Here is a 27792-nt window from a genome sequence, read left to right as displayed (position 1 = left end):
ATCATTTCCTTTGATGCAATAACAGACCCTATCACACAGCTCACTTCTGCTGATGGCTCTTCCTGGAGTTGGTATAGACAGTGATACTTTTTTCCAGCTGTCTTCAATATTCTTCTAGCTTCTTGTATTGGGAATATCTTAGGAACCTTGTCCTTCTATAAAGGTTTTGTCTTGATGTAGCCTGATCTCATAATCTACAGAACATTGGCTCATCTCTTTTTGCTTTATATGGGTTTTATATGGCTTTATATGTGATCTGTATGAGATCAACTTGCAGAACCTTACACGCCCTCGCTTCCCTCTTTGTTGCAATAGAATATGTACTGACAGCACAGAAGAGATACTATTGTAAAGCTTTCTTCTGCTAATATGGCTCAGTCCACTTCTGATTACAGTCAAGGGTTTTTTTTATGTGATGTCAAATGTGTGCAATATCTTGCTACAAATGACTATATGCTTGAGAGCTTAAGACACAAACTATGATGTTGAGATTAACCTCTTGGTGAACTTCCCTAGCAGATCTAGTTGGCATATGAAGATTTGTGTTGGTGGACTTTATGATCAATACCCCTCTTTTTCAGAGGTGTTTGTAAGGGCTTTGATTTCCTACACCAGAAGCTTCAGACCTCTAGTTATTCTTTCAGGCTTGGACACTTTTTCTGCATATTATCATGTGTGTTTATTGAAGGTGATACTTTGCTGCCTAATAGTTTTCTCTGACCCTAACTGTTTTTTCTCTGAAAATAAAATTAAATTACCTTTTTGCTTTAAGAAGCAAATTTGCTCAGGAGGGACCAGAAAAAGGTATCATCCATACAATTTGAAGATCATGCATCCATTCATTCTTCTGTCATGTCTCAGCTACTTTAAAAAAAGAACTTAGACCTGAGTTCCTTAGTAATGGTTTTGCATTGATCTACATGAATTACGTTGTAGGGAAAGAGCAAAATCTACAAGCTTGACCATTCTATTCTTTTGTTCACTGTCTGCGTCAGAGGCATGCTGTCACTTGTGGTCGTATGGGATGCTTTCTAGGTTTTACATTTACCAGATAAGCAAGAGCTTCATTATTTCATGCTCGTGTGCCCAGTGCCGAGCATGGGCATTCCCTTTTAATGGTCCTTATTTTGGGTGCTTGCTGATGGTAGCTGAACTCTTTCAGAATGTTACCTAGTATAGGAATTGAGTCTCTGAGAAATAGAACATTTATTCTGAGAGAGGCTGACAACTAGATAGGTTGCTGTTTGAGTGGCTACCTGCTAGGTGTGATTGTCAGAGCTGCCAATTTACTGGACTCTGTTTCCTCAGAATGCTAATCTGAAGGTGCCTGCTGTATCTGCAGAAAGTTTTCACTGTGTTGTTGGCAAGGCCAGCTCCTACAGGTGTTATTAATCTAGATTTATCCATGAAAACTGGTGGGGAAAAAAAAACAAACAGGAAACTGTTTTGGTTTGGATGTTTTGGATGTGAAAGTTCTCTAGCTAGAAAGCTGTATGCCTCAGGAGTTATGCAGATAGAGTGGCCTGCACAGGCTACAAACTTGTTTGTTTGAGTATTCTTCCTTTTTTATTCTCATGAGTTTGTTGGTGTTCTTTTTCCTTCCCTTAGTCTCTGTTAAGCCAAGTTGTAATTTAAAGAAAGAAGGAAGAGGAATGCAATAGCCAAAAGCCTGGTTTGTGTTTTTTTTCCTAATGTGTCATATAGCCAAAGCTCTTTGCCTTTTTATTCCAGTGCCTGATTTTATGAGTTCTATTAATCAAGCCCCTCCAAACAACAAACAAAACTCCCAAAGCACAACACTTTGCAAATGAAAGTATTAATAGCAAGGGGTAAAGCTGATGCAATGTAGAGTCATGCACCTACATCGTATAGTAATGAACTTTTCCATCCAAATGCTCTCAAAAAACCAAGGAGGTCCAAGAAGGTCTCCACAACAAGGACACATGAGATGACTGTTGTCCTAGTCAGGAGCACCAGTCTTTTTCCTGTGAGGAAAAATCCAAGTCAATTATTTTAATCCATCATTTGGAGCCCTGATGAATTGTTTAATTCAAACTAAAATATGAGCCTCTTTCAGGATTCTCTTAAGCCTCTAACTTCTAACAAAAATGGTAATTAATTTTAATTAGTTTTTTAATGAGAGACTTGGAAAGAATGCTTAAATGTTTGCATTTTTAGTAGTGAGTATGATTTTAGAGTACATAGGATCAGACTTTCTAGGAAAAGGAAGACAAAGATATTTAAAATGGCCAAGTTCTGTTGTTACTCCGTTCCAGTTGAGCATTTCCAATCATCACTATTATCTGTTTCATCTCAAATAACAAGCCATGCATTTGTGGAATGAAAACCTGGATGGTAAACTTGAAATAGATATTTTTCATCCTTAATTTAAATATGTTGCTGAATTTAATTAGAGAAGTGAGATACCTTGGTACAATTCAACTTGTTTTCTGGTACCTGGGAATCGTTTCTGATCTGGTTCATACAGCATTTGCACCCTGTTGCTTTAGAGTTTGAGGGTTTTATACTTACTTGTGTTTAAATACTTAAGATATACATTCTGGAACATAAGAGAAGGATTTTGTTTTGTTGGTGTGTATTCTGTTTTTTTTTCTCCTACACACATGGATGTTGTTCCCTTTTTTCCATTGCAACAAATGAATCAGCTGAGAGGTGGTTAATGTTCGTATGGAGAGAAGGGGCTATTATAGACTTACAGTGACTTTGTTTAGAAGTGGGAAATAAATGGCACTTTCTTTTTAATTCTTAATCAAGTTAGCTCCAATGAGCCTTCTGAACTTCACTGTAAATCCACTTAATGCCAGCTTGGGTATAGTTTTGGGTTAGTGAGTTGCTTTTTTATCTAATTGGGTTGGAAAAGCATCTGTAGCTGGGCTGCACAGAGAGGAGCTGAGAGAGCAGCTCACCTACGTTTCCCTTTTCAAAGAATTCTCCCCAAGGCTGGAGAGGTGCTCAGTGTTGTCAGAAGTGGCTTACGTTCAAGCTGAGTTACTAGTAAATTTCTGCACTGGAATGTCAATGATGAAGTTCATCACAATCTGATTTTTTTACATTATTTCTCAAATCACCCAGATACTAACAAGATATAATTTAAGTCAGGTAAAATGTCTCTTAACATCATAGCATGATTAAAGTTAATGCAAGACTAATCTGGTGTTTGTAATTGTCTTTAATGCCTGTCTATAGCCTATTAAGCATGCACAGCAATTTGTCTATCAGTGGTAGACCTTAACTTAAAGACATGTTAGAAACTGTACAAATTGAAAGTAACTATGTATCACATCTGAGTGCATTCTGAAAGAGCTGGTTAAATAGGGACAGATATGAATGTAGCTCTGTGTGACTTTTTTATTATGACTTCAATACTTGAGGGACAATTCATACTTCCTGGAGTTAGAAATTTAGCAGGATAGTGCTTACAAGCAGGGTTTGAATTACAAATGATTGTTTTGTCTGTCTGCTGCCAAAAATTAAACATCCTTGATGTGTTTTCTAAAGCTCATATTAATATGCTTTTCAGCTGTCTGTTTCGGCAGTTGTGCTGTGTTAACGTGTAGGCATGTTCTAATTTTGCTTGTAGCTCAGGGAGAATGTTTCATTGTTCAGTCATTGTACTTGCGCTTCAAGGTAGGCAACCTTCATCCCGTGGTTATCTCCCATCTCTCTTCTCATTCACCTTTTGGGAAGCAAAACAAAGAGTTGACAGAGCTGGTATCCCGAGGGGTGGTTGTGCTGTTGCAGGACACTAACTACTTAGTGCAAAGACATTCCTGAACCTGATGTGTGTATTCAGATGGAGGGGGAAACTGGTAGCATAGGGCCGTGTGCTGGTGCCTGAGGCTAGAAAGGCTCTCATATGTAAGTGAGATGCTTTGGGTTGGCACTTTCAGATAACTACAGTTACTTCTGCACTGAAAGAGGTTTAAAAAACAAACAGATAACTCTCCTTCCCCAAATCTCAAACTAGTTTTAGTATCCCTTGTGTTGCTTCTAGAATGAAAAAAAATAGCCCTGAAATATTCCTAACCCTAAAAATGGTTTTAAGAAAAAAAAAATCTTGTGGGATGTCAGTGTAATTCTGTGACATCTAATGGCTCCCAAAAGCACAGAGTGAAGTAGCTGCATTGGGCTTTTTCAGTTGCTAGAAACTAAGTGGTAATCAACAAGCCTTGATGTTTGATGTTGCCTTGAAAATAGCTCTTCTAATCAGACTTCCACTGTACTGATGTTTTCAGTTATACTAGTTTTGAAGATTTCCACTGATTCACTGTTTAGATTCTTCAGCTGATTTTTATGAGGGTTGACAAAAAATGGGCAACGTGAGTTAATTTCTCAGGATTTTGTTTGCATGTTGGAAGATCACAGCAAATTCTGTCTGTGCAGGAGTGAGCTTGATGTAGTAGCAGGGCACTCCTTAGCCTTTAAGATATTTAATTTCTTTGGGTTTTGTTAGCAGCTGCCTCCCCGTAGTGAGAGGCTGATGGTAAGAGAAGTAGTGATGATACTAATGAGCTGCTGATAGGATCAAGCTCTGTATTCACCATTGGGTTATGTATGACTTTGCTATTCTAATGAAAATGCTTCTTCTCACCTCAGTTACAGGAGAAAAGAACCTTCTTTCTGGGATGATTTTTCTACTTGACCATTAAACTTTGAGTCTTTATTTCTACAATCTGTAATATTATAAAGCTTTCTCTCCTCCTCTTTTTCCTGCAGAAAACTAGTTTCAGAATATTTGGTTTTCGATATAACTCCTATCCATAATACATTGTGGTCCCTCCTTACCACTCAAGTTGGGAAGTCATCTTTTTGTTGCAAACTAGTTTAATGTCTCTGTGTGACTCTGCTTCATTAAAACAGAGTTAGTGTAGAGAATGTAAGGGAACAGGAGCAAACGAACTAAATAATCTTGTTTTCCTTAGAGTTTGCTTTTGTGGAAATTTAAGGAAATTCAACAAGGACAAGTGTAGAGTCTTGCACCTGGAAAAGAACAACCCTAGGTATCAGTATAGGCTGGGGACTGACCTATTGGAAGGCAGCAAAGGGCAAAAGGATCTGGGGATCCTAGTTGATGGGAGATTGACAAGTAGTGTGGTCTTTTGGCCAGGAGGGTCAATGCCATTCTGGGGTATATTGAAAGGACTGTGGCTAGTAGGCTGAGAGAGGTTCTCCTGCTCCTCTACTCTGCCCTGGTGAGGCTGCATCTGGAGTACTGTGTCCTGTTCTGGGCCCCCCGAGTTCAAGAGGGACGTAGAACTGCTTGAGAGAGTCCGACGCAGAGCCACGAAGATGATTAAGGGAATGGAACATCTCTGTTACAAAGAGAGCCTAAGTGAACTGGGGCTCTGCTGCTTGGAGAAGAGGAGACTGAGAGGTGACTTCATCAGTGTTCATAAATATGTAATGGGTGACTGCCAGGAGGCTGGAGCCAGGCTCTTTTCTGTGATGCCTGGTGACAGGACAAGGGGCAATGGGTGGAAGTTGAGGCATAGGAAGTTTCATGCAAAGACAAGGAGGAATTTTTTCACTGTGAGGATGACAGAGCACTGGAACAGGCTGCCCAGGAGGATTGTGGAGTCACCCTCTCTGGAGACATTCAAAACCTGCCTGGATGCGTTTCTGTGTGATCTGGTATAGATGATCCTGCTCTGGCAGGGGTGTTGGACAGGATGATCTTTCAAAGTCCCTTCCAGCCCCTGACATTACATGATTCTGTGAAATCAGTATATGGATTTTTTTCAGTGTAACATTAATTTTCAGGCAGTCCAAGGAAACAGTTTAAGGTGTCGTCTATAAACATTTCAGTACTTCATCTGAATAGAGAAGCAAATACAAGCTTCTTTCTTTTGAAGATGCTTTGTGGTGGCATAAATCAGATCGCTAGATATTGTTGAAGAATGTGCAGGCTTTTTATTTGCTGAAAACCACTTCAGGTAAACTTTCTGATTCCAGTAGTGCCTCTCGATTTTCATGGTAACATTTGGTGCTCAGAGTACCTAATTTTGAGTGGCCAGTTTGTTTCCTTAGGTGGCTTTTTCAGAGCTGATACGATCCTAAGGCTCTCATGGACTAATTGAAGCGTGCTGAATGAATGAGCTCTTGGAAAGCAGTTTGTGTTGTCCAGATCCTGTCTGTGCCTTCAATAAAGACAGACTATCATCTGAAAATCTGCCTGTTTAAAATCTGGTTCCCTATAGCTACCCAGTGGGGTTGAGTCTATTGATCTGAGTGACTGAGCAGGGAATGACTGCCTCATTTCCCTCTCCATTTTATTTTTCTTTTGGGGTGTAGTATGGCATAATGCAGTCTGTTGCAGATGCACATGAGAAAGATTATGATTTTTATAGCCACTTTCATTACTAAATTTGTTATGGGAAATTAATTTAGAACTTGACAATTGTGTTCCTGTCGATGTTGAAGCCTGTGTTTGATAAGATTATTTTTTCCCCTCTTAAAGAAAAGCTAACAGGAATCTTGCCCAATGGCAAGGTTTCCTTTTATTTGCAGTGCTTCATAAAACAAATTTCTTTCTAAAGAGTAGGTAGCATTTTTGCATGATTGCTAATTATAACCTCTAGTCGCATGGAATTTTTGGTTGGGCTACATACAACACATTGTGTGTCCTGATGCACACCACACTAAGCTGTTTGATAGAGAAGAAGAATTTCTGTAATTAAACTATTCTGCACAAAATGTGATAATGCAGCTGGGTGTTTTCCTTTTACTCTAAACTGCTTTTGTTAGCTTTGTAGTCATTCAACAGTACATTAATTCCATATGTATCCAACTTGGATAAAAGAAAACTGAAAAACTGTGTTCTTTCATATTGGAAAAGGATTTTTGTTTCTTGACCAGTTTCTCCTTTGACAGGCATGGTCCTGGTACGCAGTGAGAATGGGCAGTTGCTGATGATCCCTCAGCAAGCCCTGGCGCAGATGCAGGCACAGGCACATGCCCAGTCTCAGCCTCAAAATACAATGACTCCTCGTCCAGCTACACCTACCAGTGCTCCTCCAGTGCAGATCTCGACAGTGCAGGTTAGTTCAGAAATTTGCAGTCTTAAAGCTGTAAGATATTTTTTCTGTGAGGAGTGTAACAGAAGGTAAGGTATGATAGTGATTTGAAGAAGCCATTGGTCAAACTGGCATTTTACACATGGCATAAGGATTGCATTTTGTTCATAATTGTTACAGTTTGGCTGCTACTCATCAATAATATTTCTACCTAGCTGAATGGCAGTAAGTTTAAAGCTATTTAATGTAAAGAACACCATTCAAGACTATATATGGTTAACATGTAGAACTAATTTCCCCAAAGAATCATTATTCTTTATATAGCTAAAAAAAAATTGAATATGGATATATGTGTACTGAGGTCATCACTGCTGCATGAAGTTAAGACTAGAATCCTTCTCACAGTTTTATAGTAGTCCAGATGTGCTCGTCTGTATCTGTTACACAGAAAACTATCCAGAGATAAAAGTTCTAGATAAGGTAGATTATATTTAAATACAGGAACTAATAAAATATTTTTTTCTTCTTCCCCAGGCTCCAGGAACACCTATTATTGCACGACAGGTGACACCAACTACTATTATCAAGCAAGTGTCTCAGGCTCAAACAACAGTGCAACCCACAACAACGCTACAGCGTCCTCCTGTTGTGCAAGTGAGTTGGAAAACCTAACATTATACAGGAGAAGCATCTGTTGTTAAGTTTACCTGAAAACCTGCTTAAGACAGACAGAAATTTAGGAACTGGAATTGCTGAGTGCATGGAAGAAGTGCCTTCTAGATTGTCCTTTCTGCAACATTTGCAGATCTCAGTTTACTGTGTATTTTGGATATGTAATTTGTATGTAATACTGTTATTTTATATGATACCTATTTGTGTGTATCTTTAAGGGCATGCTATTACTAGTTTGTATCAATGCAGAACTGACCAAAATAAAATCATTCTATGCTTTGTGCCTCAAGAAAGTGACAGCAGTTCCCTTTTGAATTTGGAGTGGTAATCTTATTCCTCTGGTAGGTCTCTAGTTGTCTGAATTCTGCAGCAAAATTTACTATTACAAACTAGACCTCACTGGCAGCCTTCTCTTCCATTGACTTTCTCCCTCTTACATGGTCTGTGTGCTTAGGAAGAGTCTGATAATTCAGGAATCAATAGTGCAGCCTTAGCATGTGGGCTGTTTTCTGGTAGCTTGCCCTGTGTTAATGACAGGCTTCGTTGTAGACCCTTTTTAAAGAAAATTTTGAGGGGTAGTGATGTGAGCTTAAAACAGTGTAAAAGTGTGAAATTCTCCACATGGCTTCCAGGCAACAGTGATACAATATGATTGCTGTCGCCTAATCTGCCTCATTGTGCTTTCTTCATCCTTTGAGTAGACAGGATTAGAGAGTTTTAATTTAAAACATGCAGGTTTTGCTATGCATCCAGTTAACCTTTTTCTCCTCAGAGAGCCTTTGCCTCTGCCAGTGATCTTTCCCAATCTAAGAGTTAATTTACCTGAGTCTTCTTAATTTGCACTGCTGTTACACTGGACAGAAAAATCTCTCCATCTGCTATTTTTTTGCTGTAATGAGTGTAGTAAGGACTTTATTCTGATTTTGAAAAAACAGGAGAAATCCTTGTCTCCTTTTCTGTCTCACAAAATACCAAGAGAAGTTAGCTTTGGCAGCACTGGAGCCTCTTCCCATCTTTATATATGGTCTTTATAAAAAGCAAGTTTAGAAATGATTTGTCAAATTCCTGACAGCCAGCTTTAGCTTGGTTAAGAAATACTGCCCATTACTGTGGTGGTGTTAGTAATTGGACTGGATTGGAATCCATGAGTGACCTGTGTATGAAAATGTCTCATACATGGTGTTGATTCTGTGTAGATGGTATTCTTACTTTGAATTACAAATTTGTCTACAGAAACAGGATGATGCTTTGTCCCACTGTTAGTCAAAAAGAAATAGGTAAGACCTGAGATTTGTGTCCGTTGTGCCACCTTTGACACTCCTCTGATTGAAAGGGTAAAGCCCTCCCCCCCAAAAAAGCTAATTCATTCACATATAGCACTTGTTTTAACGAGGTTCGAAAGTCACAGTATGTATTTATGGTATTGTTTTGCTGTTTTATTGAGTAACCACAAATCTTGCAATTCTTAATCAACTTTTAGGATTCCCGTTTGGAAGCTGCAGTGTTTTGTGCCATCTCGTGGCTCTTTCCTTCCACTGCAACCGATGGCAGATTAGTAACTTCTTTTTATAGTAGCTAAGAAAGATATTCTACTATCCTGTAGATCTGCTTTTTTTTGATGGCTCAGGAAATCAGGTATGTTCCAAGTTAAATAATCTCCTGTTTGGATTCTCTGCAGCCTCAGATTGTTCTGGGTGGAACTGCACAAACAACCACGTTGGGGACAGCAACAGCTGTACAGACTGGAACTCCTCAGAGAACAGTGCAAGGAACAACGGCAACCTCCACTATTGCCACAGTAAGATATTGAGTGCCTTTAGAATCTTTATGTTCATCCACATACCCACTTGTAGTTACATACCTATACATACATGTTTATATGCTTCTAAACATGGATTGGAGAGTGGTAGAGATGCAGGAGCTCTGTGAAGTGGTGGTCTTGAAAAAGCTAATTTTTAATAGAACCTTATTAAGAAGTGTGAACACAGGACACTTGAATTTGGACATTTGTCAAAGTATTAATTTTGATTTCAGTAACAGTTTAAAAGCATTAAAAAATGTATTACTTGTGTCTTAAGAGTGAATTGTTCAGCACTGCAGAATGGAGTCAGCATGGGAAGGGACAGCAAGTTGGCATGAACTCATTCAAGAGGAATCTGCACTAGGAAGGAGGAACTTTGCTGTCTGTTGCCCTACTAAAAATATTTATTTTCCCATATGGGATGTGCTGGTGTTTTCTAACTTAATCAAGAATCATAATTTATTAACTTTTTATAACAAAAATGTACAGTACCTAAGTACATGAAGGACAGTAATAATTTCAGTCTGATTGTGTCTCAACAAGCGACATGAACCTACAAAATAATATTCTGTAGTGATGAACTAGAGGGGGACTTTTTTTCTCACAGTATATGATTAGATTATGTATGAAAAACGTTTATCTTCTCTGACTGTTTCCTTTCTATCCCTCCTCCTGTAACAGGAAACTATGGAAAATGTGAAGAAATGCAAAAACTTTCTGTCCACGTTAATAAAACTGGCATCATCTGGTAAACAGTCTTCAGAAACTGCAGCTAATGTGAAAGAATTGGTACAGAACCTGCTGGTAAGAGAAGTTCATTAACGTTGTGAGAAACAGCAAATTTAGACTCAAAACTGATGGATTTTTTTCTTTCTTTTTGTTTGAGGGGAGGGAGATAATACAATTGAGAAATCAAACTTCACTTTTTCTGAATTAAAATATGTACATAAGAAAAAGAAAGATGGAACTAGTAAGTAGGTCTTACTAGTTGAAAATTGTCATAAGATTAGTTACTAACATAAATCTATTGATAATAAAAATAGTGAGGGGTGATAAACCCACTGATTTTCAATAAATCTTTTAATGTTATTTTTTTGTGTGCTTGAATATCTGTAAAAGTTAATTTCTCTAAGTTTGATCATTTGGATTTTTCTGTTTTGAAGGATGGAAAAATTGAAGCAGAAGACTTTACCAGCAGGCTGTACAGAGAACTTAATTCTTCACCTCAACCTTACCTTGTGCCTTTCCTGAAGGTAACTCGTTCACTATATTTATGTGCTTATATATCAGCATCAATGTACACAAGCACAACTTTTGTCAGTAGAGAAGAAATTCCAAAATGCTATGAAAGTTTTAAATGGTATCTTACTGCTGTTGTAGTTGTGATGGAGAAAAACCAACCAGCAATACAAGGATATATGGATATCATAGTCATTTATTGCTATAGCATAGCAAATTTTATATATATATTGAATATACCACAAATTGTGGTAACAAGTTGTGGAATACAGTGATTGGGCAAAATATTGCTTCTGTACAAATGTTACTCAAGATGAGCATACCAGTTTACTGTGTTTCTAACCGTAGTCTTCCTGCATCAGGGGTACACAGAGATGTGCTCCAGAGATGCATCATTTATCACTTTTAGCTTCCTTGGTTCCCACAGTATCTGGCTAGATTTTTACTCCCTTAAAAAAAAATTTCTGCTTGTTAGTACAGTTCATTTGCACAGCCAGTGAAGTAATTTCTACCATACTGTCACATAGTAGCTCTTCTGAGAAATCTGCAGTTTTCTTTCTACAGCTTAAGCAATTTCTTGCCATAGTACCAAACCTATAAATTGATTTATTGTCTTCTTTCTAGTCTTGGAAAAAAACCAAGGGATTGAATCATACAGAAGACTGGACAAACTCAGACACTTTTGTCTGTGCTATATACCTGTTTGGATAAATGGGAAGCCTGTCACCTCTCAGTAATAAATCCAGTTTGTCATAAATTTTGTAGTAATTGAACACATCTCAAAATAATGGTTAGTCCAAAACATTTGATAAGTGTAAATCAGGGAATGTACAGCAGTGCTTTATAGTAAGGGTGTAACTCCACTTGACTAATATGTGATTAAAGGATGTAGTTGTAAGTATGTGATGTTTCTGGCTTCTTAAGTACTTCTTCAACCTGGAGCTGTTCATGAGGACAAAAATTGTTACCATTAGAAAACCTCTAATTCAAGAATCCAGTAAATCTTCTCCTTCCAGTATGCCTTTGAAGCCATCAGATGTTACAGCTTGGTGTGTATGTAGGAACAGAATCAAGGAAGGCAGCATGGGCTTGGGTTGTTTGATACATACCAGAGGTTCCAGGTAGGCTTACACAACAGGCCCATGCCATCTAAGCTTCCACAACTGAAGGTATTGCTGCTCTGTGTAGCTTTAGGTGGCAAGTAGCATATTTCTGCGTGCACCCCTGTCATGTTTGCTCAGGTGCACCCAGTTTGCTATGGTGGACCCAAATTAAATGCTTTGCTCTTTATGATGAATGTTTTCTTATGTGATCTAGGATTAAAATATTCAAGTAAATTCTTTCCTTTCCATTTTTCAGAGGAGTTTACCTGCCTTGAGACAGTTAACACCAGACTCAGCAGCTTTCATTCAACAAAGTCAACAGCAGCAGCCAACGACGCAAGCAACGATAGCAACGATTCCGTCTGCGGCAGTGATTCTGAGCTCCGCAGTTCAGCGCACAGCAGGGAAGGCGACTGCAACTGTAACAAGTACTCTCCAACAACCTGTAATCAGCCTAACTCAGCCTACACAAGTTGGTGTTAGTAAACAAGGGCAGTCTACACCACTGGTATGTTACCTAAAGCGCCTCACCTGTTGTTGCATAGGGTTTTTTGATAACACCACGGCTTTCCCTCTGAAATTGACTGTTTAGCTCAGTTGGAGATCTTCAGAGAAGCTAACAACTAAGAAAAAAAGTAGTATAATTTAAAATCCATTCTTGATTAAAGTATTATTATTTCCTATTTTAGCATGGGTTGTTGGCAGTTGTGTCAATCAGAGAGCAATATTCTGGAGGATCTTTGTTTTTCCATTTTATAAGTCCCACAACAGATTACCTGAGAGAGGAGAAAACATTTTCTCAGCCCTGGACATAAACCAAATAAGAACAGTATAATGTGCAGCACCTTTCTCTTCTAACTTTTCTTATAACTAAGTAGTGTCTGAGTGTAAGCTTTTTCTAGGATGTGTATTAATTAATATACATTATTAATTTATTAGTACTTGTGCTTCAGTGTTGCTGTAAAAAGTTTGCTGTTCATCTGAGCTGCTGTCTCCAGACATTTCATATAAAAAAAGAGATCTATTATGAGTATACAAATATTTTTCACTTATCTTGAGAGAAGAACTAGTGATTATATTGGTCTTACTGCCCTCAGAACCTAGATATTATAAAAAGAGATTAGTATCCTAGGGAAGGAATAAAAACTGAACATTGACTAATTGGTGATGGATTTACAAGCAAATATTTTGGCCTTTAAATGTACAAAGTATTAGCAAAAAAAGGACATGCAGAGTTATAGAAGTGGAGCTTGAAAACAGAGTTGGTAGAGTTCTTTACAGTAGTTTGAAAGTAAGTTTCTGAAAACCAGTTGAGGCCAGAAGATGAGTTTATGTGAATGACTCTGTAGCAATGTAAGGTAACCCTTCAGAAGCATTGTGGCTCCAGTTGCCTGAGACTCAGTTTAGCCTAAGAATCCAGTAGTACAAAGCTACTTGGCTGTAGCTTTTGCTCGTTCTGGATGAAAACAGCATATGTGGAACCAGCTTGTCTGTCTTTATCACATCTCTGTTATTTTTAGAGTTTGCTCAGGCAGATCCAGTTCACTTTTATGTCTCTAATATAGAAACCATGTGGAGAAGTTTTAACTGGACCTTTGTAATTACAGATGCTTGTTTGGTTTGTAAATAGAAATAGGTTACCAATTTCTTTTCTGTGTCACAGACAGTGGAATATTAGTTTTCCTGTAGGGCATAATTTACCTAAAGAAACTTGGGGGTCTGGGTTGATAAGAAGCTCAACATGAGCCAGCAGGGTGCTTGTGCAGCTCAGTCAGCCAACCGTGTCCTGGGCTGCATCAAGAGCAGTGTGGCCCGCAGAGCAAGGGAGAATTCCCCTTTGCTCTCATCAGACCCCACTTGGAGTACTGTGTACAGTTCTGGAGCCCCCAACACAAGAAGGACATCAAACTGTTGGAGCAAGTCCAGAGGAGGGTCATGAAGATGTTCAGAGGGCTGGAGCAGCTCTGCTATGAGGACAGGCTGAGAGAGTTGGGGTTCTGCAGCCTGGAGAAGAGAAGGCTTCGAGGAGACCTTGTAGTTGCCTTCTACTACCTGAAGGGAGCCTACAGGAAGGCTGGAGAGGGATTATTTAAAAGGTCTTGTAATTACAGGGTGAGGGGTAATGGGTTTAACTGAGAGGGAAGGTTTTAACTAGATGTTAGGAGAAGGCTCTTTCCAGTGAGGGTGGTGAGACACTGGCACAGGTTGCCCAGGGAGGTTGTGGCTGCTCCCTCCCTGGAAGTGTTCAAGGCCAGGTTAGATGAGGCCTTGAGTGACCTGTTCTAGTGGGAGGTGGAGCTGCCTATGGTGGGGGGGGTTGGAACTGGATGAGCTTTGAGGCCACTTCCAACCTAAACCATTCTATGATTCTACGAAATACTATTAAAATGTGCTGATTAAAACAGACCCTGCCTTACAAGTTGATTGTTAGAGTTTGTTCTTACTGGTTCTTAGCTTGGGCATTTCCCAGATTGTTTACAGTTCTCTCTGATTATTTGCAGGTTATCCAGCAGCCTCAAAAAGCAGGGGCATTGATAAGGCCTCCACAGGTAACACTGACACAGACACCAATGGTGGCGTTACGGCAGCCGCATAGTCGTATTATGCTCACTACTCCTCAGATTCAACTGAATCAACTTCAGACAGGTAGGAGGTCAAGATACTTGGTCTCTGCTATATTTCACAGCATTAACTGAATGTCAGTTCTTATGTGTCATGTTAGCTGTGTGACGCTTGCTGCTAAAAATCTTCAGTGTGTGATGCCATAGTGTGTGGGGATATGCTTGTGTCAGGGCAGCATTTACAGTTTGGGTACTGGAACTGTGTGTGTGGGTCCAGTTGTAGATGGGAGCCATGCTGCGAGAATATACTGAGGTAGAGTCTTTGTTACTGCCCATGACTGGCTTGTAAATCTGTGCTCTGATATGAATTTGATGGAGTACAATGCTGTCTGTCTTCTTGCAGTACCTGTGGTAAAACCAGCAGTATTACCTGGAAACAAAGCTATTGCCACTATTTCAACACAAGTAGCTGCGGCTCAGAAGAATAAACTGAAAGAACCTGGGGGAGGCTCTTTTAGGTGAGGAACCAGATGCTGATTTGTGCTTGTGCTGCCCAGACAGCCTGCTGAGCTCAGTAGGAACCTTTCTGTGCGCTGTGATGCTGCTGAGTCAGGATGGGTAAACTTGCAAGAAATAGAAGTGGATTTTCTTTGGGCAGATTTGCTAATTTAATGAAGACTTTTAACAAACAACTGTCCATGTGCTTGTGCCAGAATGGTTTTAGTCCTTAGCTGGCATTAAGGATAAGCATCAAACCTCACAAACAATTTCTTCCTGGACAAGCAAATAGAATTAATTCCTTCATTCCTCCATTACTCAGGTTATTTGGATACACAACCTGTCTTACAGTGATGAGTGCACTTTCTCGTTTTGTGGTAGTGATGTGTCTGGTCTCTCATTTCTTAAGGTGTTGAAAGGATCTTGAGAAAACTAAAGTACAAAACTGCAAAAATCCTTAGTGCTCTTTGGAATCAAATTGTGTTAGTTTTACATCATTTTGATGTTGATATTTTATTTACTTTTCATGTAAAATGTTGAGGGTTTACTGTGGAATTCTTTACATGCAGCTGTGGTATTGTAGCAATATGTGCAGATAAACTGTTTAGGATTATAATGAGTTTTCTTTTTTAAGGGATGATGATGACATTAATGATGTTGCATCAATGGCTGGAGTCAACCTGTCAGAGGAAAGTGCTCGGATACTGGCAACAAACTCTGAACTAGTGGGTACATTAACAAGGTCTTGTAAAGACGAAACCTTCCTTTTCCCAGCACCTTTACAAAGAAGGATATTAGAAATAGGTATGTTGATTTCTCCTGAACTGTAATAAATACATTTCATTAGTCTTGGGTTGCATTGAAGGCATTTTATGTAGAAGTGATTTAAAGTTGCTGGAGATGGGTAGGTTCAGGCTGGCTGTGAGGAGGAAGTTCTTCAGCATGAGAGTGTTGAGACCGTGGAATGGGTTGCCTAGGGAGGTGGTTGAGGCCCTGTCCTTGGAAGTGTTTAAGGCCAGGCTGGATGGGGCTCTGGCTAGCTTTATCTAGAGTAGGGTGTCCCTGGCCATGGCAGGGGGGGTTGGAACTAGATGGTCCTTGTGGTTCCTTCCAACTGTGATTGATTCTATAAACTGTTACCTTTTGTATGTTCCCATATTTGTGGGTGATCATTCAGCTCAGGAATACAGAATAGTGTTAAGGAGTAGCAGACCTATTGAGCTGCTTTCTAAAATGACAGAAGCATCAAAATTGTTGGACCTGGTTAAAATTCTGACTATGTTATCTGGTGAGATGTAACAAAAAAGTGACATTTGGTTTTAGAAAAATCAGAGAAGTGTTTCTGGATTTGTATTTACTTGTTTAGATTTGATGGTGCAACAAAAAGCATTCTTCAGTTATTTGTTACACTGTAGCATACAGCATTTATTAATAGATTGTGGATATTGTTAAGCTAACTTAAGTTTTAATTTGTAAGCCATTCCTTGTTTAATGCTTATCTGAGAAGTACTTCAGAGCCTTATTTTGCAAGCAGCATTTATAGTTTTGTGACTAAGATTAGCCATACATTTAACTGCATTATAAAAATAATTTTTTTACAACTGACTTCTGTCCTGGTTGTAGGTAAAAAACATGGAATAACAGAAATCCATCCTGATGTAGTTAGCTATGTATCACATGCTACACAACAAAGACTACAAAACCTCGTGGAAAAATTATCAGAAACTGCTCAACAGAAGAATATTTCTTACAAGGTAGCTGTATGTAATTGCACAAATGAAGTGGAAAAATGTCATGAATTCCGCAGGGTATTGTGTTGGCTGTAACACAGGAGTTCAGGTGCTCTTCGCTCTGTGAAGTGAGGTTGTTTAGTCTTTGACTCATTCATCTTACATTCAGATATTGATGCACACGGATGACTGAGACTCCTCAGCTTGCATATAGAAAATGTTTGTAAAACAAATGCAGAGAAACTGTGTCCTCTCCTTTATGTCAAATATTTAGTCTGAGTGATTGTACAGTCTGATAGGCAGATAACAGTCTCTTGAGAATTCAGAGCAGCACTTTTATCTGATGGACATGTGTTCTTAATAGATTCAAGTGCCTAAACAGCATTAAACAACAACAACAACACACACAGCTCTCTGAAATATGTTTGTGAGGCTAAAGCTGTGATGGTATTAGTTTAGAAGTCAAAATCTGATGATTCATGGAATAGTACAAAACACCTTCAAGAGTTGTAGCTGGTTTGACTGGTGTAAATACACACTTGCTATTTGAGAATGACAACGTGAACATTTGAGCTTTAAATGTATATATTCTTCTAAAGTACAGTACAAGCTAACAGCTTTGTTTTTAACAACTGTAATGAGAAACACATTTGCTGTGTTTTCAGGACGATGAAAGATACGAACAAGCAAGCGACGTTCGGGCACAACTCAAGTTCTTTGAACAACTTGATCACATAGAAAAGCAGCGCAAGGATGAACAAGAAAGGGAAATTTTAATGCGTGCGGCAAAGGCAAGTGCTTGGATTTCACACGTGGTGCCTAAGTGTCAGCTTGACGTCAACGCTGCAGAGTTTCTTTTCATTCTAAAGCACTCACAATGAAGGGGAAGACTCATCTTCAAAGATGGAGCTTGATTAATACATTCTTTAGCTAGAGCTACGTTCTGCTTTTGATGGTACAGCATGTGAGACAGCTTCTTTGCCACTCACATTGCATGTTCCCGAATTAGGTCTTAAAACTTAGTTTTTACACTTTGCATTGTGAAAAACATGCATTTTGTAGCTTGGTGTGGTACTCTTAAATGGAATAGAGAGGTATAAATACAGGTGTTTTGCACACTAGAAAGACTCTAGAAAAGTTTGTACAAGCTGGAGAGAAGTACAGTAAACAGGAAGCAGTTCATGTAAACACAAATGTAAGGTTTAGATTTTGTGATTTTATTCAGTGACCCTAATATAGAATAGCTATGACTAGGTGAGAGTGCTCTAGAAATCATTCACAGAAGATTGGGGTCTGGTATGAGTTGATAATGTAGAAGTCCAGGTTTTGTGGTGCAATACTAACACTTTCAATTTGGTTGGGTCCTGTTAGACCTGAACTGGAGTACTCTATCCAGCTTTTGTGCCATACACCAAGTAGACTTCTGAAAGAAAACAATTTAAAGGTCTAGAAAATGTAGCCTGTGAGGTAAGATTAGGTAGTAAATCTGGTTGCTTCAGAGGAGAAAAGACTGAGGTGAGACTTGAATCTTTGTGACTGTAATTCTCTGTGTTTGCTGTGCCTAAAGTGCAGCAGGGAAGCCATAGGTCTAATGTTTTGAGAGTACTTGAGCATTGAATTAAAATAATTTCTTTCATGGGTGGTCTAAAGAATGTATAGGATTAACAGCAGTCAGAATTTGTTTGAATGTAGTTAGTCTGGAGTATGGATAGGTGAGTTTTGGTCTCTTCACTAAAGCAACAAGCGATAGGACAAGAGGAAAAGTCATCATGTTGTGCCAGGGGAAGTGTAGGTTGGTCATGAGGAACAGTTTCTTCTCCAGAAGGGTTCCTAAGGTCTGGAACAGGCTGTCTAGGAAAATGGTGGTGTCACCATCCCTGGAAGGATTTAGAAGATGTGTAGATGTGGTGCTGAGGGATATGGTCTAGTGGTGACTTGGCAGTGCTGAGTTAACAGTTGGACTCCCTGATCTTAAAGTCTTTACTAAGCAAAACCATTTTGTGATTCTGAAAGTGTGATATGTACAAGTAACTGTAGGTGCCTCAGTGAAAGGGACAATAATGTAATCCATCTGTTGGTCAGTTAGCTGCAGCTTGTTCACAGAGGAGTCTGAACTGTGGGGCAGTAAGAAGTGTTCTTGGTGAGTCTGCAGTAAACATCTAGGAGAAGACTCTTCCCAAAAAGTACAGGTCTTGTTTCCTTTTTCCATAGGCAAAGTGTGTGTATTTCAGTTCACAGATCTGTGTAACTTTTGTTTTGTAGTAGTTTGGTTTAAGGCCCAAGTGCTTAGCTGTTCCTTTATTTTTAACAAAGCTGGAAAAGGGGATGCCCTTTCATAAACAGATACCTGAAACTGACAAATGGAAAACTGCTTTTAATTTCTAAATAAATACTTCCCCCTGTTGCTCTCTCCAGCAGTGGTAGATGTCCTCCACTTTTTGCTAAAGTTTTAAGAAAAATGTTAAATGTTCATATTCTATGTAAATCTTACACTCTTTAACTCTTTTTGTAACCAAATGAATTTTTCTTTCTTTTTTTCCTCATTATTCCACCTCCATCCTTTGTCAATGTAGTCTCGATCTCGACAAGAAGACCCAGAACAGCTTAGGTTGAAACAGAAGGCCAAGGAGGTAAGTGTCCATCTTAACATCAATTCTTCTTTTGGAAATTGAAAGAAAAATGATTAACTGTACTTGTTCTGGCAAATGCAGATGCAGCAACAAGAGCTAGCACAGATGAGACAGAGGGATGCCAACTTGACTGCGTTAGCTGCGATCGGTCCCAGAAAGAAAAGGAAACTAGATTCATCGGGATCTGGATCAGGGACAGAGGTACAGTGTAATTGTACTGTTTGGGTTTTCTCCATCAGCCTCTGTAGAAATCTTTCTATTCAGAGCTTTTTCCCTAGTTTGAGTGGCAAAAGGGTATTTTGTGTTCAGATTTGCTTGCTTCAAGGCTGGGATCAATTTTTAGCATCGGTGTAGTGGCATGGGGCATAAAACTGGGATTGCCATTCCCCAATTCATGGGACTGGAGGAATGCTGCAAAGGCAGTCTGTGTTCTCCCAAGTCTCTGATTTTTTGGACTTCTGTAGTTTTGGGAAGAGATTGTTGTGATTGTAACCAGTGACAGTATGGGTGGGTGTACTGGTAGAGTTGAATCACTGCTAAATTTGACAGTGGGAGCTTCAGTTTACAAGGATGTCCTTGTTAGAGCAGGACAAGGAGCTTGCCTAATGTCTTTCTTCAGCTATTGATTTGTCTTAGTTTTTGTGTTTCTAAAGCAGATCAGCTTTACCAGTTCCACCTGATCATGATGTTCTTGCATATACTTTGAATAGTCTATCAATCTAAATCTGAGTTTAATTAACATTAAGCTAATCAGACACTGACCACACTGACACATAGTCTGCAGAGGGATTTTTAAAAGGCCAGATGAAACAGCAGAATATCTGGTGTATTACTGAACAACTTAATAAACATGAAATGGTATAAAACTGCTTTCTGCATGGAAGACCTTCAAAGTAGGGTTTCTCTATTGTTTAAAAAGAATAAAATCTTGCAAGTTTTAATTTCCAGGGCCAAAGGCCTTCTTCATAATACAAGGAATTTTCTCTGCACAGTTTTGTGTCTAATAGCAAGTGACAGGAGAGCAATAGTTTAGTTATTCGTTCATTACTCCCTGAGCCTTCCAAAATTCTAGTGCTAAAGCATTTGTACTGCAGAAAAGCCTTTTGTTTTTAACAAATTCACCTTTTATACTGAATTACTGGAAACAACAATTTGCACATCCTTGACATGTTAGAGAACAATCTGAATACCAGTAGATGTTATTTTTATTTATAGAAATCAAGCCTCTTAAGCATCTTTTAACATAAATGTGACTATCAGCATTTACTAAAATGCCTGTGACTGATAATAAAGCTTATTTAAAAATAAGTTAACAAATTACTGTATATAATTGTGGTTTAAAGTTATAAAACTAGCAGAATGGGATAGTTGTACAGAGATAGATGTGCATATAAAAGAAGTCCTCTCAGAGGAGTATGCTGAAGCATTGCGTGCAACGTTTAACATTGGTGTTGCTTACTTAGGCGTGCTCAAGTGTGCAACATTAATGCTCTGTTAATGTCACTTAGGTTATGAAATGCGTTTTGCATCTACTGTGAACACTTGTTTGTATTTCATCTAAATCTGACTGATTTAGTTATCCTAGATTAATCCCTTACTGGTTAACCAATTAACTACAGGTTCCCTGGAAATCTAATCTTTTTGTCTGTTTAATTAAGAACCAGCTGCTTTTGATCTGATAGACTCACAGCTGTGCTTTTTGCTGCTCTGTCACTTGACATTTTTAAATCGAGCTCCACTTGTCACCATTTGTGTGCAGTTTGTACTTAAGGCATATTACAAGAAGTGTGGAAAACGAGGTTTGTCATTGCTTAGGCACAGATTTGTGAGTGTAAGATTTTGATGTCTAGGAATGCTGAATCTTACTTACATGTAACATAATTTTTGAGTAGGAATTGTACTGTTCTGTTTCAAAATTCAACCAAACAGGTTTCTGTCTCTTGTAGAGTTTTCTGTCCAGGTGATTTTATTAACTTACCAAGAAGCTTCTTGACTTAGGAGTGGCCTAGTTCTGTGTTTTAAAAGACTCATTAAATTTTACCCTTGCATTTAAAGTGTTATGGTCTAAATATTAAAATCAGGCTTGAGCTTCTACTAAAAAATGTTTAAAGCCCCGAAATTAAAACCCTTTCCAACCATTCTCTTGTCAGTCAGTAGTCGTGTGTGTGTATTTGAGAGAATTTAACATCCATTGTTCTTCTGTGTCTTCTCATTTCTATTGAGTTAGATGGAAATTAAGCACCTAAGTTGTGCAAGTGTGGTAAAATACCCTTTTGTAAATCTATCCTTTAAACTGCTCTAATGACAGAATTCCAGTGATTTGATGTTCACTGATTCAACAGGTGACTAGTCTGAGAAACAGAAATTGTTAGCAAGAACCCCTGCGCTGCATATAGTGTGCTACTAACTCAGAGATGGTAATTCCCAGCTCAAGTTGCATTGCTTTCTTAATATTGCACACTGATCAGAAATACACTTCTTCTACATGTAGAGAGGACAGCTAGTTGACATGGCTTTTGCTCTACTCTAAATTAGGGCTTCTGTCAAGTCTGAGGTGTTCTTATTTAGAACTTTCTTTTAAAATTCTCCAAACTCTCAGGCAGATAAATTTTTATTGACAAGTGAATTGTGTTTGGATCTTCACATGTCACTAAATATTGGAGTTCCATTAAGTAAGCCAAAAAAAAAGAGACATTATCCTAATAAATGAAACTGAAGGGGGAAAAAGAATCTATAGAATTGTAGAACTGTTGAGTTTGGAATCGATTTTTGATGTCATCATGTCCAACTGCTCACCTAGAGCTTGCAATCCCATGACTACAGCTAAAACACTATCATTAAACCATGCCCCTCAGCACCACATCCACACATCTTTTAAGTACCTCTAGGGATGGTGACTCCTACCACCACCTCCCTGGGCTGCCTGTTCCAGGGTTTGATAATCCTTTCTGTGAAGAAATTTTTGCTAATATCACTCTGAACGTCCCTTGACGGCTAAGCCACAGAAACACAGCTTGTTTCAGATCACTTAGAACACCTCCACTATTCACAAACCCGGAGAGCAAAAAAGATCCCAGTCTGAGGTGGAATTCGGCTGGTCAGTCTCTGCATGCCATCTACTGGCGACGAGGCCTTACTGCTGCTATAGACAAGGAGGATGCTGCTTCACAGACTCACAGGGTGATAGGCGTTGGAAGGGACCTCGAAACATCATTCAGTCCAACCTCCCTGCCAGAGCAGAATTGCCTAAAGCAGGTCACGCAGGACCAGGCATCCAGGCATGTTCTGAATGTCTCCAGTGAAGGAGACTCTACAACTTCTCTGGGCAGCCTTCTCCAGGACTCTGTCACCCTTACAGTAGAGAAGCTTTTCCTCATGTTGAGGTGGAACTTCTTGCATTGCAGTTTGTATCCACTGCCCCTTGTCCTGTCACAGGACACAACTGAAAAGAGACTGGCCCTTTTATTTTTTTGACACCTACCATTCAGACATTTGCAGACATTCACAGAATCAACAGGTTAACCAGATTGGAAAAGACCTTTGAGATCATAGTCCAACCTGTCACCTTCTAATTAACTAAACCTGGCACCAAGTGCCTCATCCAGTCTCCTTCTAAACACTTCCAAGGGATGGTGACTCCCACCTCTTTGATTCTATGATTCCAATGCCAATCACTCTTTCTGTGAAAAGCTTCCTAACATCCAGTATAAACCTGCCCTGGCACAGCTTGAGACTGTGTCCTCTTGTTATGCTGCTGGTTGCCTGGGAGAAGAGACCAACTCCACCTGGCTACAACCTCCTTTCAGGTAGCTGTAGAGAGCAATAAGGTCTCTCCTGAGCCTCACTTTCTCCAGGCTGAGCAACCTCAGCTTCTCCTCAAAGGGCTGTGCTCCAGCCCCCTGCCCTGACTTGGTGCCTTTCTCTGGACATGTGCAAGCACCTCAACATCTTTCTTAAACTGAGGGAGCCCAGAACTGGACACAGTAGATAAAATTCCCTCTCAGTCTACACTTTTCCAGACTAAACAGCCCCAGATCTCTCAGTTCTTACCTTGCATGTTGTTGTGGTTTCAGGGGGTTCTGAGTTACCCCAGATTTCCTTAAAATACCTACAAAGACCAAGTTCTGCCTCAGGGGACAGACTGGTCACCTCCAGGTATTGGAATTATGTTATTCAATCCCATAATCCTGCAAACACTTGAAAAGTAAGCAGCAAGGTCAAGTCATTCTCTTTTCTCTCTTTTCCTTTCAACTTTCTGGAGGGATCCTTATCTGATAAGTATGTAGGTGTACCCTGTAGGCCATGGCCTTCAAGGCCACAGTTTGCAGTGAATCTGGCTTGCTTGGGGTCTAATAGAGAGACAATGGGAGATGACAGAAAATGAGCATTGGAGTTTTGGTAGGTTTTTGGTTTGCTTGGGAGGAAACTTTTGGGGGAATTCTCACGTGTCCTGTATGTGTATTAGGTGTTAAGGATTCATGTGTGCCGTATGTTTTCCTGCATATTTTTAAATACAGCCTCTCTGTACTTTCTTATCCAATTCAGCAAGAGCCTTATTGTTTTACTGCCCTTTTCCCTTAGAAAAAGAGTAAAGTAAGATAATCTCAGTCTGTTGCTCTCTGAGAAAAAAAACCCAACAACTATGACACATACACTGGTCAGGCCACACCTTGAGTACTGTGTCCAGTTCTTGGCTTCTCGATTCAAGAGAGATGTTGAGATACTGGAGTGTGTCCAGAGGAGGGTGACGAAGCTGAGAGAGGCTTGGAGCACAGCCCTGTGAGGAGAGGCTAAGAGAGCTGGGAGTGTTTAGCCTGGAGAAGAGGATGATCCAGGGTGACCTCATTGCTGTCTAGAACTACCTGAAGGGAGGCTGTAGCCAGCTGGGGTTGGTCTCTTCTCTCAGACAACCAGCAAAGGAACAAGGGGACACAGTCTCAAGTTGTGCTGGGGCAGGTCTAGGCTGGATGTTAGGAGGAAGTTGTTGCCAGAGAAAATGATTGGCATCAGAATGGGCTGCTGAGGGAGGTGGTGGAGTCTTTGTCCCTGGAGGTGTTAGAGCAAAGCCTGGCTGAGGCACTTAGTGCCATGGTCTGGTTGATTGGATCGGGCTGGGTGCTAGGTTGGACTGGATGACCTTGGAGGTCTCTTGAACTTGTTTGATTCTATGATTTTAAGTTTTCTCTGATTACATGGTGGGGGTGGCACTGCCACATTCTGACGTGTCTCTTTTTCTCTCGTTGCAGGGATCTGGCTCAAGCGCAGCAGTCCCAGGCAGCTCTGGAGTCGGAACAACCAGTCAGTTTAAGCGACAAAGGATAACGCGGGTGAACCTCAGGGACCTCATATTTTGTCTAGAAAATGAGCGAGAGACAAGCCATTCACTATTGCTATACAAAGCATTCCTTAAGTAAAGTGGAAAAGATCAAGGTATTTTTGACGGAGAGACACCTGAGGACCTTTTTTTATACCTTTGCAGATTACGCCTTTTTTTGTAACGAGCAAAGCGGGATCTTGTTTCCAACCAACACAACAAAACAGCCACCTCTTTACACGGAACAGTTTTATATTCCTGTTTATACAGAAACTCTTCACTCTGAGAGGAAACACATTTCTGTAACAGTGAGGATACTTACAAGGCCTGTGGATACTCTAAAAGGACAATTAAATTTTAACTCATCTCTTGATTGAGTGGCCTTCTTGCCAAACAAGCCATATATAAAGACTGATGGAATCGTTTAGCAAATAACTAGCTACCCTTTGTCAGCCCTGTAGCAGTTTCAACATTAATTGTGCATTTTAGTTCAGTTTTATTCAACTAAATCAATTATATAGGCATATGTCTACAGCAGATGACCTCATTTCATTTAGCTTTTTTTTTTTAAGCAGTCAGTTTAGCAAAGCAAACTGATTTTTTTTTCATTATTTTAATGATTTTTATTTTATTTTATTTTTTTTAAAGAATATTTATCTTCCCCCCCCCCCCCAAATGTTCAAAATCTAGAGGGATATACAGTTAATTTTCAACATAACCTCAATTTTAATCACATTATCGCTTATTAGAGGCCCTGAAATCCCGTAAAGGAGGGTTACTTCTGAATGTTTTAGCAGCATCTGTAAAAATGCATTTTATTTGCTATAGTTTGTAAAGCTGTAAAGTTAAACAAGGAAAAAAAAAAACAGGAAAAAAAATGAGGAAAAAAAAAAAAGAGAAACCTTTTCAGCATAAATATATTTTACTTGCACTGTGTTTTTTAGCTAAAGTGAAAGCTTAGATTAAATAAAGTCAAAGTTGAGAGGAATCATCAAAAGACTGTTTCTCAGTGTGAATCAAGTGTTGAAAAATGGTTGGTGTATTTTGTCAGTAATTGTACATAATTTTTGGCACATAACATAAAAAAAAATGGCTATGTAAACTATAATTATTTTGCTAAAAGACTGTATGCAAGCTGTGGGCCTACTTTAAAGATGTCCAGAGCAAAGTCCCTTCTTTGTACCTATTTTTTTATTACAAATATACTAATTGGTTCTTTATATTTTCAGAGGTTATTGTATTAAATTGTCTATTGATAGTACTTTTATGACTGTAAATACTTTGGCTTTCTTTGTGTGAACTCTCATGGTAGAATTTAACTCTCTTGCGTGTAAACTGAATGCTGATCAGTATTTTTATCAATACCTGACAACTGTTACACCCCTTTTATTTTTGTCTTTAGGAAATCCTGTCTTTCCATTTTTTTTTTTCCATGTAAATTTTGCACAGTTACTTGTTCATATGTAAATATTTTACTTTCAAAAATGAAGTTTTTAATTGCTATTGTTTTATATAGGATTGAAAGAAAATTAACTCCTTTATTAAAAACAAATTTATCTGTATTTGGTAATGTATTTTTATCTCAGTCTTTTATCCTCTTGGGAGGTTTTTGGTCTGTGCAGTATAAGGTTGGTCTACCTGAGATGGTTCTGTTTCCTTAAAGATGCACTTTGGGTATTTTACATTGTTTTGTCAGTGTTTTGGAAGTGTGTAACTGTGAATCTTGGTCCAGGTCAGTGGAGAGTGGGGTTTAGTTTGGTTTTAAGCAATGAAAGTTTCTGAAGAGATCTTAGGATTATTTTGGTTTTTTATAGTGAAGGTTTACTAAAACACCCTCTCCTTGAGGGCAGCCTTCTCCTTCAAACACAATTAACTACCATGGTTTGCAGAAGATGATGTGACCTAAGCCACAGAACTTGGAGCCCAGCTATGAAAGAACGTAATTAGGGACACACTTTTGATTATTAATGTGCACAACTGAGAAGGTGCATTTCTCATGCTCTGTTATGGATGTTTAGCTTTTGGTTTGTGAGTTTTTTAATTCCCCCTCTCAGTTGTCACTTGAAATAAATTCACAGTTGCAAGGCCCTAATCCTGCTATTGGTTTAATAGCAAAATCACATTAATTGATCATTACTTCTTGCCTACAGACCAATCTATCCACAGGCTGCAGCTCCAAGCACACCACTGCTGAGCTGGCGTGCTGCTGGCACTGGCTTGGGTCCACATGAGGTGACAAGTTGTTTCTGAATATCTGAATTAGCTCCATGTACTCACCTAAGAACATGTGTGACACTTACTTGAAGCTTTTGGTTGTTTATAAACTCCAAACCGTCTTTCAGGTTGTGTAATGTTACTGAGTGGAAACAACTTTGACAACTTTGACTTTTGGCCAAAATGCTGTCATAACCTTCCTTTAACTGTAGCATGTTGGTGGTTAATTCTGGTCACCATTGGCCATCCAGTGACCAAGCACAGTGTCTGGAAAGCTGTGGCAGGTAAGTTGGGAAAATATCTCACCTCCAGGTGTTGCTCTGGAAAAATTAATGGTGTGTTGTGCTCTGTACTCCCTCTCTGGTAGAGGTGGTAGCCTGGAAATACTCTGGAGAGGTTGAGACAGATGAGAGGGAGAGGATGATCTTCTGTGGGACCATAACTCTTGGATTTGTTTTAAATGATCTATTTAAGAGCACAGTTAGCCCTTGGCAACTTGTAATTTTGGTCAGCTTTTAAAAGTTCCTCTGCTTGGTCTGACAAGCTGGTGGTGTCCATCTCGATCTAGTAGACTGAATTAGTGTCATTGACTGTCGTAGTGGCACTTAAGTACTGGAGTGGGCACTACTTCTGTGGCCATTGCCATACTTCTGAGATGTTCACTTGGTGGTTTTTACCTCATTGCTGTCAGCAGCTACCTGAAGGGAGGCTGTAGCCAGCTGGGGTTGGTCTCTTCTGCCAGGCAGCCAGCAACAGAACAAGGGGACACAGTCTCAAGTTGTGCCAGGGGAGGTCTAGGCTGGATGTTAGGAGGAAGTTGTTGGCAGAGAGAGTGATTAGCACTGGAATGGGCTGCCCAGGGAGGTGGTGGAGTTGCCATCCCTGGAGGTGTTCAGAAAAAGGCTGGATGAGGCACTTAGTGCCACGGTCTGGTTGATTGGACAGGGCTGGCTGACAGGTTGGACTGGGTGATCTTGGAAGTCTCTTCCAACCTGG

At 39.4% G+C, this 27792-nt stretch overlaps 1 protein-coding gene across 1 annotated transcript in view; it reads left to right on the top strand.

The window, feature by feature from the left end:
- Positions 1–26144, top strand: part of TAF4 (TATA-box binding protein associated factor 4) — a 41683-nt gene extending 15539 nt beyond the window's left edge. Inside the window, exons 3-16 of the mRNA XM_064167510.1 lie at positions 6892–7058; positions 7569–7688; positions 9385–9504; positions 10189–10311; positions 10671–10760; positions 12106–12357; positions 14351–14495; positions 14814–14928; positions 15543–15712; positions 16532–16662; positions 17304–17429; positions 19212–19268; positions 19350–19469; positions 24515–26144. Of these exons, the coding sequence (XP_064023580.1) occupies positions 6892–7058; positions 7569–7688; positions 9385–9504; positions 10189–10311; positions 10671–10760; positions 12106–12357; positions 14351–14495; positions 14814–14928; positions 15543–15712; positions 16532–16662; positions 17304–17429; positions 19212–19268; positions 19350–19469; positions 24515–24682 (1904 nt within the window). The 3' untranslated portion in view covers positions 24683–26144. The remainder of the gene's footprint in view (positions 1–6891; positions 7059–7568; positions 7689–9384; positions 9505–10188; positions 10312–10670; positions 10761–12105; positions 12358–14350; positions 14496–14813; positions 14929–15542; positions 15713–16531; positions 16663–17303; positions 17430–19211; positions 19269–19349; positions 19470–24514) is intronic.
- Positions 26145–27792: the final 1648 nt, after the last annotated feature.

Source organism: Pogoniulus pusillus, chromosome 29 (genome assembly GCF_015220805.1).
Source record: "Pogoniulus pusillus isolate bPogPus1 chromosome 29, bPogPus1.pri, whole genome shotgun sequence".
Lineage (NCBI taxonomy): Eukaryota > Metazoa > Chordata > Aves > Piciformes > Lybiidae > Pogoniulus > Pogoniulus pusillus.
This window is presented reverse-complemented; position numbering and strand designations above follow the sequence as displayed.